The 21,597-nt window shown below is 34.8% G+C and overlaps 1 protein-coding gene across 2 annotated transcripts in view; it reads left to right on the top strand.

The window, feature by feature from the left end:
* The window catches only part of LOC118276870 (homeobox protein OTX1), a 64,920-nt gene extending 44,355 nt beyond the window's left edge, over positions 1–20,565 (top strand). The window contains exons 3-6 of one of the 2 annotated variants that reach the window (XM_035595460.2): positions 1,938–1,964; positions 11,408–11,562; positions 16,209–16,979; positions 17,941–20,565. In XM_035595460.2, coding sequence (XP_035451353.1) covers positions 1,938–1,964; positions 11,408–11,562; positions 16,209–16,979; positions 17,941–18,231 — 1,244 coding nt within the window. In that variant the 3' untranslated portion in view covers positions 18,232–20,565. The remainder of the gene's footprint in view (positions 1–1,937; positions 1,965–11,407; positions 11,563–16,208; positions 16,980–17,940) is intronic. The other variant, XM_035595462.2, reaches the window with a different exon arrangement.
* The last annotated feature ends 1,032 nt before the right edge of the window (positions 20,566–21,597 follow it).

The following is a 21,597-nucleotide window of genomic DNA, read 5'->3' as shown; positions in this document are numbered from 1 at the left end:
GACCCACGGTGGCGCGCGTGGGGTTAACCCTGGCCGCGATATAAAAAAACAAGTGAGGTGTTTTTGAAGCACATCTCGTGTCGATTTTTTTTCGGAGAAGGATGGTTTTGGTGATGTCGAATAGGCTAATATTGGATGTGTGTGTGTTGTATAGTATAGATTTTTTGCAATGTTTTCGACAGACATAATGAAAATTTGACTGCACGGTTGTCGCGGTGGATGGGAAACTGACTGCCGCGCAACGCGTGTAGCGGGTTCGATTCCCGCACGGAGCAACTCTTTGTGTGATCCATAAATTGTTGTTTCGGGTCTGGGTGTGTGTGTGAATGGCTGGCTGAATGTGTATGTCATCTTGTATGTTTGTAAACGCACCCACGACACAAGAGAAAAACTAAGTGTGGGAACGTTAAAAAAAAAATTTGTTAACTTATAGACCGAAGAAAGAATTATACGATTTAAACTAAAAATCACGGTATACCTTTGTAAATTTATTGAGAATAGCTCTATTAGTTTCGAGTCACAGAGGGACTCTTCATCTTGGGCACCGTGCGCAGACGCGGCTACGTGCAATCTAGCAAGTCGGTCCAGCCAATCTCGAGTTTTAGCGAGACTAACGAACAGCAATTGATTTATATATGTACTAGCTTCTGCCCGCGACTTCGTCCGCGGAAAATTAAAAAAATGGGTTGTACTACCCCTAACATTTAGGGGGATGAAAAATAGATGTTGGCCGATTCTCATAGTTACCGGATAAGCACAAAAAATTTCATCAAAATCGGTCAAGCCGTTTTGAGCAACGAAAACTGTGACACGAGAATTTTATATATTAGATATAAGATTTATTCTTATCTCTCCAACATCATACCATACTATATCATACATTTATCATACCAACTTACATACAATACTCCCAAACAAAATTCACCATTAAATTTTGACACCAAACGCATATCACCAGGCACGTGTCAGAAAACACTCGAATCTGCCTCAAGGGTAATTGGCAACCGATACATTTCCAACCCTGCGACGATTTCCTCTCCGGGACACTTTGTACCCCAACCCTGCGGCCGCTAATTGTAAAGTCAACACTGTGTTTGCACAGAAAACTGTTTTTAGTGATTGTTTGTTTTTTTTAGCAAGTGCAATTCTAGCCACGGGGGTTTGGATAGGGGGCGTGAAGGGGAAGGTGTGATATTTTTTTAACGTTACAAATTTTTGTTTTTGGTTGCATCTTCGTTGAGGTGGCCTGAGTATTTCGGCATTTCGGCATTTCTTCTCAGAGTAGTCCGATAGGAAATGCTAGCCTCATCTAGTTATTTAAGAGATTGAAACCTATTTGCAAAAATAAACATCATTTATCATTACATCACGATTCTCGGGTTACAATATTATGTATTTATTTCTTAAGGATTCTATTTTCATAGTCTATACATGGTAATGAGCTTAGCTAGGCTATTCTGTAATTGTCAATTCGAAACATTCAAAGTGAGCTCGATTGCTGTCTGCCATGTCATTGGTTTTGAGAATAATCTCCACCAATGACGGACAAGAACGCGGTCGAACTTCGAATATTTCGAATTGCCAATTACAGAACAGCCTAACTGTTCAGAGTTTCATATAGGTTCATATATTTTATCATTTAATCTTAGGATACAGAATCCGTGATTACCAACTATGTTTACATTCATTACCGACTTCAAAAAAGGAGGAGGTACTAAATTCGGATGTTTGTTTTTTTTTCACTTTAAATACAATTCAATACAATTCATAAATTTTCATTTATTCCCTCATTAAATAACGACAGCATTGCTACATAAAACCTAACATGTTTTTTCAACATTTTTTAAACTTACCCTCTTTAATCTAATTTACTAACTAAATTCACTACTACAAGTCATTTCAAAAAGATAATATATATATTTTTCCTTCATCCCCAGATCAATACGAAAAACCATGGAGCTGGAGTAAGTCCACCAATATTATTATCATTTCCTTTAAAATTTAAAATTACTAACAGACATATTATGTAGTCAAAATCTTTTAATTCTACTTACTTTGAGTATTTATTAGACGCAATCAATCTATACAATACTTATATTCACGATAATTTAAAGATGACAATCTTTACTAAACTAACAGACATATTATGTAGTCAAAATCTTTTAATTCTACTTTTGAGTATTTATTAGACGCAATTGGTCTATTACTTACATTTCATTCAAACATGTCAATCTTTACTAAACATATTAATATATTATTAACTTTGGTGAGGATGACCAGTATCTTTATCTTTTATCTTGTCACTTTTTCATCTTCATTTATAAGCATATCATAGTATCTCTCTCCAAAGAAATAAATAATGTATAATGTGATTGAGGGTACCGGAGGCCCAATTCCCAATCCCCGATTCCCCAACAACCCTTGAATTCCTAACCCCCAAAAGGCCAGCAACGCACTTGTAACACCTCTGGTGTTTCAAGTGTCCATGGGCGGCAGCGATTGCTTACCATCAGGTGATCCGTCTGCTCATTTACCGGTAATTTCATAAAAAAATTTAATAAATATAAACCTTATACTAAACTCCAAGCACATCACCAAACCATGTTATTTCTAAGAATCGAACTCACACGCCAATAAAAACGGTGGGTAGACAAACATTTTCTTTAAATTTGAATACAGAAAACGGAAACCTCATTATCTATGGTAGTTGAATTCGTCAGTCGTAAGTGGGAGGGCGTAGGGAGCGCACGTGTCTGCCACGCGCTCACTTTTATCTGTTTGCACAGCAATTCGCGCTGAATATATTTACTGTAAATAATTAAGAGGATGACTTGACATTTGATACTATTGTCGGTTGAAGCAGAAAATTAAATGAAAATAAAACGGTGCATTTGAATTTAGGACAGAAATTGTGTGGAATTAATTTACAGAGAAACACTATACTGGCTACGCACGCATGGTAATAACTTTCATTGCCTGACAGTCTAGGTAATATAGAACATCTAATTGTTTATAGTTAGGTATGCTATCAGTCCATAACAGAAGAATATTGGTTCTACTGATATTATAAACACAATGCAAAAGCTGAAACTATATTATAACAAAATTGAGCGAGTAGGTGATGAAACGAGAGAGATGTTAAAGTCAAAATTATTTATTTAAAATAGACCAAGGAGGCACTTTTGATCGTCAAAGCAAATATAATAATATTAATATCATCTGTCTGTTGGTCAGTCCTCTAGTGAAGCTATTTGCTCGTTCAAGAAATGCAGAAGAGCGAGCAAGAAACTCCATAGGTTACTCTTTTTCAATCAGGTTTACCATACATTGTTTCGATTGCTTCAACTATGTAAGAACACTGTAAATATTAAAACAAACCTAACCATAAGAAACATAACATAATTTAACCTATTTACAAAACAGTTACTCCCAAAACTAATTCACTCAAAACCACTCAAAACAAATTAACCGTCCCACTAGCTCCTTAAAATACAACCCTCCCCTAACATTACATGCGCAGTCATTAAAGAAATAAATTGTAACCGAGAATCGAACCCCCGTCCTTATCTCGGGAGCCCACTCGGAACTTGTTTATCGTGGCGTTTCACGATAAGTTAATCCTCTATGCTAGAGTGAGACAGGTATATCGAATCTCCTTGTCTTACAATCTTGGATGGAGTGAATTTTTTTCTTAAGAATAAAATAACTGACTCATAGGTTGAGGGACTGCAGTATCTACTACCGAACTTGAGAGTTCGGGTTCAGTTTTGGTACAAAATATTATTAAGGTTTTAAGTTTTAATGTTTTCAGTGATAGCTCAAAATTTACCACTGTGTCCTATGGTTGGTACTTTAATAGGTTTGCCCTTCGTATTATATATGGGCTTCTATTATAACTGACTAGCTGACCCGGCAAACTTCGTACCGCCTCAAACATTTGCTTTTCTCACCTTTTAAACCTTCCCCGGACTTCCACAAATAATTCAAGACCAAAATTTGCCAAATCGGTCCAGCCGTTCTCGAGTTTTAGCGAGACTAACAAACAGCAATTGTTTTTTATTTATAGAGATGAAGATGTTACGCTCATCTCCTATTACATAGGACTCATAAATATTAAAACCTAGGTGTTGGTAGGTACTATAAGTCTCTCTGCTTACCCCATCTAGAACTACAAGGCAGTTTACGATCACACAATGACCCTTTCTAACTTAATATCCTGAATCCATTGATGAAATCATGAGCCTCCCATACTTCTATAGCATTATTTAGAAAGGCCCATTCACCCTACATTGAACTTATAACAAATAACTAATAATTTATAAGATATATTTCAATTCGGTTAGCACACCCCTACAGTAGGGCTGCCACATTATCATGGTAATAAAATAACTCATTGCATACTGTCAACATTAACGCGAACCTTTCACTCTTATTCTCTAAGTGATAAGGTACAAAATTCCACACTCGTGATGCCCTATTTTCCCTTAGTGGTAATCTATCACAACTTGTCATGTTTCGCACCCCTGCGGCAGTGTTGCCAGCGCAATTTATGTGTTAACATGATTTATAGGCTGGCAACCCTCGTTTCAGTGGGTGTTGCTAGTTGCTACCTATTTTATTATATAGGGAATTGTTATGTGGGTACTTAGTACGTATATACGTTACCGATTCTGTTTATACATTAAATATTTCAAGTCACAGCCTCTCACTCTCATTCCTTAAGAATAGAAACAGATATTGCAAGAATATAACAATATTATGTTGCAACAACTTCTACAAATAACGTCTTGACCAAAAAAATCACTACATAGTATAAAACAAAGTCGCTTTCTCCGTCGCTTTGTACGCTGAAATCTTTAAAACTACGCAACGGATTTTGATACGGTTTTTTTTTATAGATAGTGTGATTCAAGAGGAAGGTTTATATGTATAATACATGCATAATATATCACCATTGCACCCATGCGTCGCTAGTAAACTATAAAACAAAATTAAACCAATCAATACAAACATCCAATGAAATCACAATTTCATCAACAAGTAACGCACATCTCAGAATCATTGAATCAAATCACGCCACATCTAATCGAATAGGATGTTTAGCGAGCTACCCTCCATACTCCATACTACAACATTATTCTTCTAAAATAACAATCCGGTTTAAATCCGAACGTGCCCATTAAATTTCCCCCCTTCGAAATGTCAAACTGACAGTTGACGGCGCCGCCATTTTGGATTGAAACTTTGAATGTCGCGTTCGTGTTTCTTGTTTTGTTATTTTTTAATTAATTATTTTTGTGTTAATCCTTCCTTTGTGTTGGTTGTTTAGTAATTTAATAAGTAGTTACTTAGTTGATATTTTAAAATAGTCCTTTGAATTGTTACCGACATAAGAAACGGCTTAGTTTGTTTTTTACCGAAGCGAAAACTCAGTTTTTCTGCAAAGAAATTGCCGTGCTACTAATGTCAAACTAATTGCAGTCATAATTATTATACGACAACTATTTTAACTGAAAATTAATAAATAATTTCAATCTTTCTAGCATTTCAAAATTCTACATTTTTACTTTTCCAATTTCAAGTTTCTACAATTTAAATTAAATAACAACAAAAGGACGTAGATTAAAATGTTTCTATTTCAAATCAACAATAGCCATTCTACCCGTGACCAGTAGCCAACCCTACAAAAATGCAAATCAGAATCAATCTAAAACAGCTCCTATTCTATTGATAACAAAGATGACATTTTATAATCCCTTGCAGCTGTGTGCCCTTAAAAGTATTTTACACGTCATTAGGGGTCCCTAAACTCCGGTCTCTAGGGGAAACTCCGACTATGGGGTCAAATGCCGTGAAAAACGGGAAAATAATGCGTTCGGCCCCCCTTTATGTACTCAACAAATTAGCTCCACGATTTATTTTTGTGTGGTGTGATGTTGGTTTGTTACTTTTAAATAAATATTAAGATGGCATTGCCTTAAAAAACAGTATTAATTGATTTGTTTTCTTCGTGAACTTATCGAAGAGTAAGAAAAACAATTAGCAGATCCTCTATAGGACAAATTAAAATGAATAAAGGCCAACCATCAGTTTTACTTTTATGAACAACCTTTACAAACCATAAAAAAGTAGGTGCCAATCTAGGATATCAGCTGATCATGATAAAAATAACCACTTATTTAACACTCCTAACATTAAAATCAGCAATACTCACTCACATCTTTCCCATCAAAATTATCCGCTAACATAAAAAAAAAAACACCAAAACTCCACAAAAATTTGACGCCCAACAAAATTCCAATCTACGAGTACCTATAACCGAAAACATTCCAGTAACATGACCATGGCGTACAAAAACTTCTGATTATCATACTGATCTATAAGGCTTAGAAACTGGAGCACAAACACGACTCTACCATTAGGGACCCGGTAGCAATCTGTATTGAAATCTGTCCAAATCCATCGATAAGATCCGTCATAGAAAAACGAAAAAAACACGATTTTCGAAGAATTAGGCTTTTGTTTTTTTGAATAATGTTTGTTTAATAGAATTTGTTACTATTGAAATTATCTTTTTAATGAAGAAAAGTAATGTTTTGTTAACGGCACTTATAAGTATGTTTAAAATCCTGATAGGGTCGCCATGAAATGAGAAGACTTAGGCAGCAATAAAGGAGATGTGTTGTTCTTATGAAGTGTAATAACGGCCATTTAATTACCGATCGGTGTCTTACTAGCCGTAGAATTTTGACATAAGCTCCATACAAAATGTGTCAAAATTCTACGGCTCGTAACATCTACCGATCCGTAGTTTATTGGAATGCGCCGTATTTTGCCCGAATACTGAAATGCTACTCAAATTTAAGTTGTACTTAAATAGCATGCTATCTCTGTCATTTACAAAGAATTTATGGCGATAGAACTAATCTTGAAAGCGTCTTAAAATTATTAGGGCAAAGTGCTACTTATTAGGTGTAACACATTACAGAAGTAATAATTATTCTAGTAGTGACAAAATATTGTATCAACCTTTCCAATTTTGACCAAAACAAAAATAAATACGAATCACAAATAGTAGACATGGGACACAAAGAAAAATCGACATCATGGCAAAATCTAACCCATTTCGCGTAACCCATTTAACGGATCACAAAGAGAAAGAGAACAAACATAGGTGCCCCATATTCATTACAATAAAAGCTTCAACATACAACAAATTTCCAACACCATGTGCAAGCCCAAAGGAACTACGGAACCCTACAAACCTCGACAGTCGCCATGTCACTAGGATTAGCGATCATGCCATTGTCAAATGACAATTGAAATCTATCCATCTTTCTCCAACATACCCCAATTTCACGTGAATGAAAGAGACAAACGTATGAATTCATTTTCACTTTTCAACATGTGACAGTATGCATGTTTGTTTGGATATTCACAATGGGGTATCGCGAGCGCGTTCCGAAATGTATATTGAATTATTTTTATATTTTTAATCCGTCACAGAGAGCGCTAATATCAGTTTTCGTCGAATTGTTATAGTTGGAACGAATTGTTTGTGCGATATATTTAAATTCGATGCCTTTTTTGATATTTGGCCACTTTTTTCTGTTATATTTCTGTATCGGTTTCAGTTTCCGCGAACTTCTGTTTAATCGTTAGATATACCTTATTAAATGCTTTCTTTTATAGCATATTTTCACCGAGTGAGGATTTATTGTGTTTATTCGATTTCCTAATTATGAAGTCTTGGTACTTAGTCTACATAGGTACCTATAGTCTATTAGGTTAGAAATCCCCTGCCTATTACCTACTATTACAATAATAGTAACAAAAGTTTGCTTACCTAAGTTAAGATACATGGTATAGGAAATTAAATCACCGTCTATTTATTTAACCCATCGATACTCTGTCACACTACAACGAAAAAGCATCTAACATCCTAATCCCAAACAAAAAAGACATTCCATAACCAAAAATAAAGAATTATTTCTCTATGTCTCTAGTTGTCTATGGTAAACAAAAGCGTCGAGCGCGCGCTCGCGTCACGCAGTCTGTCTTTGACCATTCACGAGGAAACATGTAGAAAAACATGCGTCAAAGCTATTTATCATTGAAACTTTGTGACTTACTTGTGTTTAGATGTAATTTGGGCTTGACTGATGGTAGATGGGTTTGTTAATGATTTTTAATTTCTATGGGGATTACAAGGTATTAGTAAAGGTATGACCTGGTTTATTTGTTTGTTTAGAATGACATACAACTTGAGTAATGGCGTATAAATTCCTTTCGTCAGTTTGACATATATACCAGGCCATTCTTTTTGGATTATTGTCATGAAAGTAACAAGATTTGAAAGTGTTGTCGTTGCTTTCTATGAGAATATGAATTACTTGGTTATAGTGACATCTGTTAACAATATTGCAAATAGTTTTTCAAGTTTCTCTTGCTAGTGATTCTAGTCTTTTTATTTTAGGGAGCAAACGCGCAGACGGATCACCTGATACCACGGCCACCTATGGACACCCACAACACCAGTAGAGTCACAGGCGCGTTGCTGGCCCTTTCACAATATAGTCTTTTTCGTTCATCATCAGGCACTTCATCATCAGGCACCAAATGGCTCAATTCCTTTAACTAACTTTACTTAATACAAACTTTACCCACCCAAATAGAACCGTATCTGACCATATCTCATAAAATATGACACAGAATATCACATAAAACAAATTATTCAGAACCATTGAATTAATTACTTTTTAAACCATAAAGTTCTAAAGTAGGCATAATATTTTATTGCCTTCGCCATAATTTTAGACACGCCATAAATCCAATGACGTTTGACACTTTGATTGACTGTCATAATATTAAAGAAAGCGATTTGGATCGAAAACCGGTTATATTTTTATTATGATATTGGTATCTACTTACTAATAAACTATTAAGTTATTGCTATTTTTTATTAAAAAAACAAGAGAGATTAGAGCAAAGCGTAGAATTTGATCAGCTCTATATAATTATCTACTCCCTCTCTGAAACCATAAGGAGTTTTCTCATGTTATTCTTAAAGATGCATCATAAGCCAGAATGTCTTGACCTTGGTATTAAGAAGGAGTTTGCCATAATCCCTCTACAATTAGCCACCAACATAGGTATCATAGTATCCGGAGCTGCGAACCGCCTAGCGAGTTACTGGGGCTCCGGCTCGAAAAGCAGGAGTAAGAACGGAGTGGTTTTTTGATGCAAGAGTCTCACACTTTCGCATCGCCCAAACCGGAAAAAGTAATTGGATGATTTTCCACCCTTCAGAAAAAGTATCGTAGTTAGATCACCAAAATTTCAACCAAAGCTCCGAAAAAAGTAGTCCTATACCACTCTCCAGCCTTTGATCTCCGAATAAAAGACACACAAACACAATTTTGCATTATACCATTAATAAATACAGTTTCGCAAAGAACGAAATGTTAACCAAAAAATAAACTATAGCAAATACCTATAGTATTTTTTTCTATCCGAACAGACAGACGGTGGCACTTCCTATATTTACAACGAGCTGAATAACTAATGTCATAATTTTAATATTTAATATTCATTAAACGGGAAAAACCAGTGGGAATAGAGATGGGACTAGATAATCGACTAACGAATCGAATAACCGATTAGTATAATCGATTAATTTAGTGTGGACTGTAGTATCGTTATCATTCAATTAATTCTAGTTGGATGCGTTTGTTGTTTATCGTTTTATTAATGATTGTGAGGTTGTATATACCGTTAAATTTATTTTCTGGCTACTGTTTCTTTGGCTTATTACTTAAACTAATTGTTGGCATGTGTTTATAGCTTTTACTTTTAACTTATTTAGATCATTAACTATAACTTTTGCCGAAATTAGTTATTTAGGTTCAACTCACTGCACATTCTTAAACCCTAGTTATAATTTTTAGTTATCATAACGACTCTTGCAAATCCAGTTGCATATATAAGAGTCAATAAAAATCACCATTAATAATATTAATTTAATCTAACTTAACTACCAACTAACTTGACTACAGTTTATAAACTTTTACTAGATACCAATTAATTTTACGATCCCTTCCCTAATCCTATCTTCTTTAGCATAGTAACCGATTAAAAATAATACTAAAAACAGTAGCCACATCACTATGCAACTAAACTATGAATATAAAAAAACATAACTTTAATGACATTTATAAAATGAAATGTCATAAAAATAATTTGTTTTGTCGCCTCTCTACGTGTCGTGTGACATTAGAAATTCTTAAATTTGTTATAAAATTAATATTAGGTCGTAAAAATAGTAATAAAATTATCGATGTTACTAAACGTGTTAATAAAAAGAGTCGTAATCGGACTCCGTGCTGCTGGGAATATCGAGATACTCTTTAGTCGAGTCGTTGTAAGAACGACTGCCTTGTATAAGGCTCTAATTCCCGAATACTGATTTGCTACAAAAAATTTAATTGTACCTAAATATCGTGCTAACTCTGTCTTACATTAAGAATTTGTAGAGACAGAACTATTCTTGAGAGCGACTTAAAATTGAGTGGCATTTGAATATTTGAACTTAAGTCTAAAAGTCAAAGTCAAATAATTTATTCCAATTAAACCATAAATAGGTACTTTGAAACGGTTTTTGAAATGGTCTGGTTCTTGAGTCAGAGAAATCGATTGAATATTGGTTCATAGATGTTATGATTAGCATTAGCACAGACTACAGAGATAGATATAGAATAGATTAGACGCAATTTGGTTCATAATACGTCAGATAAAACAAAAATAAGTACCTAACAATAAACTATATAATATTTATCTCTGCCTAAGAATCAAACCTTAACCGCTTGCAAAAAGAACAAAATAATACCAATATCTATCAATTCACTCAAAGCGTAATAAAAACAATTGGATCAGCACAAACCGGTTTCCACATTAGCAGGGCAATTCAAACAATTTGCAATATAATCAAACAACATGATAAATGTTTTAGTTTACCTGTTTAATATTACATAATATAATATACATCGCCATATTTTAATTTAGCACAATCATAAAATTATACACTATTTAAAATTGTATCGTAAATCTTAAAATAGAGTATCGTTCGGACTTCTTAAAATGTCAGAAACGTAACGTAGCTATTCGCAAAAGATCTTTTTTCTCTCCTTCCCAATCTGCCCAACAACCCTTAAATTCCTAACCCCCAAAAGGCCAGAACGCACTTGTGCGGCGGCGATTGCTTACCATCAGGCGATCCGTCTGCTCGTTTACCGGCTTATACTATAGAAACAATTACAGACTCTGTTCTTTCATACTGAGTATTTTTCGAAAAACCTACTATCTAACTATCTAACTCAGAATCTAATCCTAACATTATCTTTGCCCACAGGTGTGAATCCTAGAAAGCAAAGAAGAGAGCGAACAACATTCACTCGTGCGCAGCTGGACGTGTTAGAAGCACTATTTGGGAAGACAAGGTACCCCGACATCTTCATGAGGGAAGAGGTCGCGCTGAAGATTAATCTACCAGAGAGTAGAGTGCAGGTAAGAACTTAAGAAGACTAATTAAATAATATCTTTGCCATTCAACGTGGTAATGCGGCCAGTCTTCTGGGAACGTTCCCCAGAGACAGCGATGCGGACGAGTACTTCGACGCCTAATACCTTTATTTTAGTTTTAGTTAGTTTTTATTCCTTTTTTTTTTGGTATTTTTAAGTTGTAAATAATGTGTTAGTTAATATATTGAAATATTTAGGATTAATTGAAATATATCTTCTTATTTATTTCGTTGCGGGATCCAAGACAGTCATTCATGTCCCTGAGACGCGCCGGACTTCAATGTTCCGGTGTTTTCATGGTTGTATCTACTGTAGATCCTGGTGCACAGGAGTTGCAGCGGTATGGGAGGTTGTGACGAGCTTGTCCCATAATTCAATAATATTTCTATAATAACTATCGTGAGACATATTAATTTATTAAAAATGACGGTTTACTCACGTACATTAATGGACATAAGCTCTACTAGTTTATGAGCAGCGTTTGCAGACGCGGCGACGTCGCTTTTCGCGTGAGTTTTTAGTTAATTTAGTAAGTCTCACGATTGGAGACAGATTATTATAGGAGATAGATTATTGATTATAGGACATCTTCTGGCTTTCTCCAACTAGTTTAAGAATGCGGCCTACAATGGAACACGTCTGCCTATGAGCAACCTATAGTTATAAGTGCATTGCAGGATTTAGAATTCGAATAAACTTCTTCCTTTTTGCCTTCTCACAGCTGGATTGACTATGGTCACACTGCTCGGTAATATAATATATATAATGGTAACGACTTGTCGCTAAATAGTTTTAGTTCAATTTCGACAGAAAATGAAAGTGTATTCCTGAAAGTGCCCAAAATCCTTTAAAACATTCGTTCACATCTCCATCTCCATTATACACACATCTTAAGTCATGCACCACGCTCTCCAGAAACTTATCTACACATAATCATAGCCTAGTTAAAACATACGCCCTTATCAAGCAAGCGGAGAAAATCCGTCGATTATTAAGTTTCAATTAAGTCGAGATAGCGCATCTAATAGATGTATAATAATCCATCATAACGCGTCTATGTGCCACCCAAAACGCTATTAAAAAATAAAGTTATTAAAATCCAACGGACCCACGCCGGTTCAATACCAACGCTCGACTGATTCCTAATTCGTTCAAACGTCCAATTTATACCAACACGAATAGAGCATTAGCGCTACCAATCGAATTACGTTCTGATTTTGAAATTTGAAAATCGAATTATTCGATTGTTTTGCGATGTCGACGCTCTGTCTGAGTTGTTGAGTACTTATAAAGCTTTTAAAGAATCCGTTATCAACATGGCGGTAAAACGGTTTTTAAATATGGAATGCATTTTTAAACTGGGGTGTCAATTGCGAAAAGTTATCATATGTTAAATATAAAAAAGAGTATTCTGTTTATAACGGTTTTCGACTGCTTTAAATCATCACATCAACAGCCTATAAGTGGCCACTGCTGACCAAAGGCCTCTTCTCACACGGAGAATGTTTGAGCATTATTCACTACCTCGCTTGCTCAATGCAGGTTGGCGATTTTAAACTTATAATTAGAAATTTTAAGCTCAGGTTTCCTCACGATGATTTCCTTCACCGTTTGTTAGTGGTGTCTAAATAATCTTAGAAAGTACAAATAAACTTAGGTTTCCCCACAATGTATTATTTTTCTTTTTCTTACGGAAACAAATACTTTCGAAGTTAGGTATATTGATTTGAAATTTCGCGTGACGTCACTTCTAGGTACGTTATATGCGCAGAAATGGCGGTTTTGCTACCACTCTTAAACTTTGATTCGTTTTAACTAAGTATTGCTAACTTATATATACGACAAAAAAAATCTTGTCTAATAATTTTTCATTACCTAACTGACGGACTAAATAGATTTTTAATTTTCATACCCCGTTCCCACCCATACTATTTCTCTTTTCAAAATTATCCACGATTTAAAACCCCTACTAGAAGTTCTCGCCAATTAGCCGTTGCATAAACAGCAAAGCTTGTCCATTTGACGGTTGCGATCAGATAAAATAACTTCAAACACATTATAATTGGACCGTTTAGATGTCACTATCAGATCTGTATAATGATGTGAGGGGGACACCGTGAGTTTATCTTAAAATATCAGGGTTAATTTCAAAGGTTTTTGCTTGGATAGTTAAGAGAAATAATTTGTTAAATACTTTTTTATGGTATAAGTAAACTAGCAGACGGATCACCTGATGGTAAGCAATCGCCGCCGCCCATGGATACCCGAAACACCAGAGGCGTTACAAGTGCGTTGCTGACCTTTTGCGGGTTAGGAATTTAAGCTCTCTACTGTTTGCCTTTTATCTTTTTAGGTAATTATAACGTAAAGTACAAACAATTTTTATATATCTTTCATTTTCGTCTTATTCTTATAGCTCTTCTTCTATCTTTCTATATATTATATAAAGCTAAAGAGTTTCTTTATTTAAACGCGCTAATCTACGAAACTACGGGTCCGATTTGAATAATTATTTTCGTGTTGGATAGTCCATTTATCAAGAAAGACCATATGCTATAAAACATCACACTAGTAGCTGAGCAGAGCGGGTGAAACCGCACCGAAGTCGCTAGCATTCAATATTTTACTGCCGTCCAATAAACAGTACACAAAGTTGACCTACTTATTTATACTACGATAATACATAGGCTTAACAATCTACCCTTACATATAACACCCGCCTACTAAAACTTGCCACACGCTCTTTATAACACAACAATAAATTAAGAAGAATAATTAGTAAGCCATCTGTCGAGTTACATTTATATTTTTTTACAAAAACCTGCGTCAAAATGAGGGTGAGGTAAGCTCGGTTGTTTATGGTATAGCACGTAGCGACCTCTGGCGAAAACAATGGGTACCTTTCTTTGACGCTACTGTTATAAACTTATAAAGGATGTTTTACCGTATCGAAAGAAATTATAATTTGTGGTGAAAAAAGTGCTGTGAAATTACTTTTTATGTGTTATTGGAATCCATTTTCACAAGACCTTTATAATCTAAAGCCTGGCTACTAGCCTGTAAGTGTGTGAATTGGTTGCATTTTAGTGACTAAGTTAAATAAAAAACTAAAAAACCCGACTGCGTTTCTTTATAACAAGAAAATGAAAAAGCCTAAAACAAGAATACAAGAAAAATTTAAGCAGTCGGGACCCATTCTAGAAAACCATAATTCATAATATTTAGAATGGGTCCCGACTGCTTAAATTTTTCTTGTATTCTTGTTTTAGGCTTTTTCATTTTCTTGTTATAAAGAAACGCAGTCGGGTTTTTTAGTTTTTTAAATTACTTTTTTTTATTTTATTTTCTTTTAGTTTTATTATTTATTATATTTTGATATATCTAGTGTCACTCTCACAGTAAATACGAATCAAACGACCCCTATCAAGCTGAAATCCATCGAGTGGTTCAGTCTAGAGAATGCGCAATATTCGAATTTGGCGCCAAAAATCCGCCATTTTGTTTTTTTTTATTATCTTGATATATCCAGTGTAACTCTCACAGTAAATACGAATTTAACGACACCTCTCAAGCCAAAATCCATCGAGTCGTGTAGGATAGAGAGTGAGCAATATTCGAATTTGGCGCCAAAAAACCGCCATTTTGTTTTTTTAAACATTTTGATATATCCAGTGTCACTCTCACAGTAAATACGAATCTAACGACACCTCTCAAGTCAAAATCCATCAAGCCGTTTAGGCTGTAGAGCGTGCCAAACAATTATACATACATACATACATACATACATACATACATACATACATACATACATACATACATACTCTCGAAAAACATAACCCTCCTTCTGGCGCAGTCGGGTAAAAAACAGTTCATTTTACTCATAACTACTGAAAAAATTCGAAAGAATGGCAATTTTTTGACTTTTCCCGCCTTGGGAGAAGCAAAAGCGAGTGTCAGACTCTTACTGACAAAAAAACACCCCGTTCCTACTCCTGCTTCGATCCGGAGCCCCGGTAACCCGCTAGGTAGTCCGCAGCTCCAGATACTGTACTGTAAACCAACCTAGGTTTTGTTCACACAAGGCTTGGAAACTTCACACAAATCTGATTCAACGCAAAACCAACTTGCAAGCAAAAACTCATATATAAATAAATATTATAATACAAAAAATAACATAAAAAAAACAATCACCCCTACCATTTGCCTTTCACCACTACACTCACGTATATGTGTAATAAATCACGTTTATAATCCGCCACGCAAACTGAAGTCGAACGCGTCGAGTAATTGCTTCGAACGAATGCAGCGTGCAAATAGTAGGAGATTGTTACTAGTGGCTTGTAATTGTGATATGTTTAGCTGTATTAGGGTTGGCACTTAGTTTGTTTGTTTATTGATATTTTTTATTAAGTTACAGGGAAAATTTGGTAGAAAACGCAGATGTTTCCATATTTTTTGTTTTTATCTTTTATCTTTAACACATTGAACGTTGTGGTGGTCACCGGTGACCGACGTTAGCGGAGGATTTGCCTTCAACAGTTTTCTATTGGCAGTCAAAGACTTAAAAACCCACTTGAAAATGAAATTACGAAATTTTGTTATGTTTTACTAACAAAATTTCTTGTCAACAGGTTTGGTTCAAGAACCGAAGAGCAAAATGTCGACAACAACTGCAACAGCAGACGAACACACAGATATCCAGTAAATCCACGTCCAGCTCCAAGTCCTCAGTGGCCAACAGCAGCATCAAGGCTTCCACGAGCTCCTCGAAGATAACCACTTCCAAATCCCTCACCAGCTCCTCAAACGTACCAACCACCCAGAACTCTAGTATCACCACTTCTTCTCCGAACCTTCCCATAACCCCCACGACTTCTGTCAGTCCCCCCATCAACGTCATCTGCAAGAAGGAGTCAGCGGGATCCAACTATGAGAGTTCACCTCTGAACAAAAATAATAGTCTAACTTCCCTATCCCATTACAATTCCAATGAGCTGAGAATAAGTGGTGGAAAAGAGTCCTCGCCTTCGGAACCTGTATCCAACATCCATGGTTATGGAGTCACTCCGAAACAGGAGCTGTACAGCAGTCCGAAGAGGCTGGATTACTCCAGCAAGTTGGACTACACGGAGAAGTTCGGGAGTAACCTAGTAAAGGACCAGTATAGCTCCCGGTTGACGGGTAACCTCACTCCTCTGGGGTCCAACTCCTCAATCATGACCACCCCGTCCCCTCCCATTACTCCTCAGAGTATAAACGGGCCAGGGAACGTGTACCACCCGGACAGTTACAACAGTTTTCACTGGCCGGGCAGTTCCGACTACATCAGGAGTTACTCGACATCACACCATCATCAAGGCTACGGGCAGAGCGCGTACAATTCGCCATATTATCCTAGTCAGGTGAGCAATGAGTTCTATTATTTTTGAAGTAAATAAGTACCTACATTCTTAGATGAAAGTCTCTATAAATCATAGCTCCATAAAGCTTCTAAGCAACTGCATGCGTTGGTTTTCTTGTTTCACAAACTCATGTGGTTAAAAATTGCAGTTGTTTATCCTTAACCAGAGCTTTAAACAAAAGGTTTAAGGTTCAAAGAATTCGTATTAAGTTAAATATGCTTTGTCAAAAGTTCGATAAAAACAAAATGCCCACACTTTTAGTAGACTGGTACTTATGATCGTCATTGAAACAGTATCGTTTGAAGAGTAACCAAATGCCCTCGGGCTAAATACTGCTTTAAAGGTACTCCCATTTAATCAAACTAAAACCTCAGTGTCCGACGGCTAGTTATAAATAAATTGTTTTTAAATTATTTTCTCAGAAACAAACTTACCATCTTTTTTTATACATTTTTATATTTTCATTTAAGTACTTATTTTGTTTCGTAAATGAGCCTATTTTGCTAAATAATTAAAAATCTGATATTTTAAAAACATTTATTTTGTAAAATCTAAATTGTAAATGTGTTTTTTTTTATTCTATTTAATCTGTCAAACTATCAATTAAATTTAATAGCAAAAAAGCTAATCGAATGCACGAGAAGAGGCTCAAATTCATGCTAGATACATTAATTATTAAATCGTAATAAAAAATGTTGTTTCGTTTGCAAAAACTATAATCAATTTTGTTTTTCCATAAACATTATAACCTAATAAATATTTTTCATGAACTCCAAAACAACACATGATAAAGTTTAAGTTGACAAAGTTACTTTTTTATGTTTATTAAACATTTTGCAACCTTATTGTACAAGGGTGGGCTTAATGCCATAGGCATTCTTGCTAGCCAACCTTTAGGTGATGCAGTGAGAATGTATTTATCCGTTTTTTGTCAAAATTCTAACCTAAACCTTCTTTACAGATGGAATACTTCAACGGTTCTTCTGTGAACCAAACGCACGGCAGTCACCATGGTCACAACCTGACTGCGAACGGCAACCAGCTGTACAACCAAGTATCCTTCGGCAACCCGTCTCCTCCAGGGGCCTGGGCATCACACCACAACATCCTTTCTTCAGGCCCAGAATCGCCAGAGAACCAATCCCAAAACTCGCCACATTTGAGCATGCTACAAGCCTCGCAAATAACGAACTTTTCAAATACGGGGAACAGTTATTTCGCGCCTGAAAAGTACGGTATCAATATGGTTTAGTACATCTAGTCCTTTATTTTGTAGTTTGTACATATTATGTCTGTATAGTGGGTGTGCGAGGACGACTGGGAACGAGTTTGTATGCTTTTGAAACCTGTCATTGCTTTTTTGACACCTGTCAGTTGCGTTTAGTTATCGCAAGTTGTAAGTAAAGTTTCGATACAACTTTTCTCTCTCGTATTTTTCTTCATTTTCATCTTTTATTTGTACTCGAGTGTTCTTTATTTACTTTTTCTTCAGTAAAATATGAAAGTTTATAAAAATACGATGTAAGTACATATCAATCAACGTGTTGTTGACTTATACAAAGCATACAAATTCATTTTCAATCGTCCGTGTTTACTTCAAATGTAGAAAAGCGTTACTATAATTACGTTGTAAATAATTATTTTTAACAAGACTTGTTGTCATATTTAGGTACTAAAAAAGTTATTTATTATCAAAAATTAATACAATATGAATTCAAGTCTTGTTTAAACTAATATTTACAAGAAACACTTTAATTAATTTTACATCAAACGCTACTATAAAACGATTTTCAACGAAATCATTGTCGAGAGGCCTAATTTTTTAAACGAAGGAGTTACATACTATTGTATAGTTTATCTATTATTAATTTTGTCTTATAAATAAACGTGAAGAACAACAAATGGAAACAAATTTCGTTTTTTATTGCAAAAGAACATTTTTGCGTTCAAAATGGGAAAAGAATTATATGGAAATTGTGTAAAGATTTTAACTTGAACTTGCTTCCCCGCGCCCGTCTAAAAACACCTGAAATCATATCACATTATTATATTTAAAAAAAGGAGTTACTTAGGATAAATTTAGTGAGGGAATTCGCTAAATTAACGAAATAATTAAACGTTACTTGTATTAAAACGAAAAAAAAAAACATCAGCAACTTTTTCATAATATTTATAATCAACAAACTTCAACATTAACTTAAAAGAGACATAAGTGTCAAAATAAACAATTTTTAATTCTAAAAAAATAATTTCGTTATATTTCAAAAATTTACACTCGCCTGCACATCAAAGTACACCAATTTTCCAAATTGCTTTAATAGATTTTCAACCGTGATTACTTCTTTGTAGAGTTGAAAATCTTTTAACAGTTTGGTATAGCTTGATGTGATTTGTACATAAGGTTTTTCTTCAAAGCTGATGTGTATGTACCTAAGTTTTAATATAAGTAACGTTACATAGTTCTATTGTACATAAAGTATATGTTAAGAATTTTATTTTGTATATGTGTGTGCTACGAATGTATATGTGGGTTATTATTGTCTAGTTTTAAGCGATTGTAATTTTTTTTTGTAATTTTTAGACCAGTGACAACCCTGCCATAACTTATACAAAATAATTTTAAATTTCGTAAAACAATGAAATTTTAGGGTAAATCCGTAGCCATCTTTGGAACAGGGATTAAAATATTATTCAAAAGAAAATTTTAATATCTGATTCATGAAATTTTAACTTATTTAACATTAATTTCTTATAATTTTTTATTCATTGACACTTACTTTGTATATTAAAAAACAAACCTGATCAAAGATGGCTACTAAACGTAATTGGCGCCCATGACAGTTGCACATTGCCGCCAAAATGGCGGATTAAAGATTAAAGAAAAATAAAAAATCTCTTTGACTCGTAATCGGGTTCTTGAGTCCGATTATAATCAGATCAGAGTACTATAATGAGATTATTAGTTAATTTATATTGTGTTATGAGTTAAAAAGGGAAAATTTATAGTTTTGAGCGGGAAATATGGGCCTAATGTCTTCATAAGTTATTGAGCCGCGATTCGGGGTTACTTAAACATCGGTATAACTTTTATTTGTAAATATATTCAACAACTTTGTAAAGATTTACTTTGCTTTTTGTTCTAAAGGTAATTCACGTTAAGGGGCATAAAGAACTAACCCCATTATAATATAAAGATAATTAAAATATTTACCTAAACAAAACAGCAAGTAAATCATAGAATATTTTAAATATTATTTTATATTTTTTAAACGTCAGAATAAATAATTTATTTAAATATTTTTTTTTTCTTTCAAGAATAGTATAATTTTATTACCTATATTTTTTTATAACGATCGATGTTTGAGGGATACCAGCGTTGAAAACAAAATTTCCCAACTTGGTAGTTTTTAATGTAATGAAATTGTAATTTATAGTAAATATTAAGCTTGGAAATAGCTAAATAGTTAAGTACATTACTTGTACGGTTCTATCAAGAGTCAGTGTATTTTTTTTAAGTTACGTTGTATTAATTATTAACTGATAGCTATTGAAATATTGAATCCGAATATATGCATATAAAATACAATGTTTTGTGTTTCATTTTGTGTTTTTACCTGTTGATTATGAAATTCATTATGAATAGTTACTAAAATGATAGAAAACAAGTACAATCGGTTATTATACTAAAAGGATACAATGTGTTTTATTAAGAAATCAATAAGTAATTTCAATGTGATTGACATCGAAGCCTAAGTTTCAGTTCGTAGAAATGAACTAATTATAATTATTACAAACTCCTTGTAGGAAAACCAACAAATAAAGTTAACTCTCCTTTATCATATAATAGCATAAAATACCTAAGCAGATCACCTGATGGTAAGCATTCGCTGCCGCCCATGGACACCCGAAACACCAGAGACGTTACAACTACGTTACTGGCCTTTTGGGGGTTAGGAATTTCAGGGATGTTGGGGATTATTGGGGTATTTGGGCCTCCGGTAACCTCACTCTCACTACGAAATACAACGCAAGCATTGTTTCACGCGATTTTCTGTGAGGCCGTATCACTCCGGTCGAGCCGGCCCATTCGTTCCGAAGCATGGCTCTAACACATTGACACGTCAAATAATTAACATGTTATTCCCCCATTATCTGGGGACTTTGACTGTGTTTCACCACTTGTCTCGCAAAGCTCCGATTGGCCAAGATAATGCAGTCATTTTCTCGACCAATCGGAGCTTTGCGTTTAATATCAGTATATTACGGGTATTTTCCGATTGCCAAAATTATCATAGGTAATAATTAATCGTATGGAAAACATGCAAGTCATGCATGCTCATTGAAAATGTAGGCAAACTTGCACTTAATTACAGGTACAACCCACTTATCACCAATTATTTTGTGATTCTTATATAATTAGGCATAATTCTAGAATCTGTATTATTATCACTGAGGACTGCCTCGTTGGTCGAGTGGTCGTAAGTGCGACTGCCGGGCAAAGGGTCTCGGGTTTAATTCCCGATTCGGACAAAGTATTGCCAGGCGATTTTCGATTTTCAAAATTTCTTAGTAGTAGCAAGAAGACTGAATTGTGTCCGGTATAAGGTAATAGGCTCAA

Source organism: Spodoptera frugiperda, chromosome 17 (genome assembly GCF_023101765.2).
Source record: "Spodoptera frugiperda isolate SF20-4 chromosome 17, AGI-APGP_CSIRO_Sfru_2.0, whole genome shotgun sequence".
Classification (NCBI taxonomy): Eukaryota; Metazoa; Arthropoda; class Insecta; order Lepidoptera; family Noctuidae; genus Spodoptera; species Spodoptera frugiperda.
This window is presented reverse-complemented; position numbering and strand designations above follow the sequence as displayed.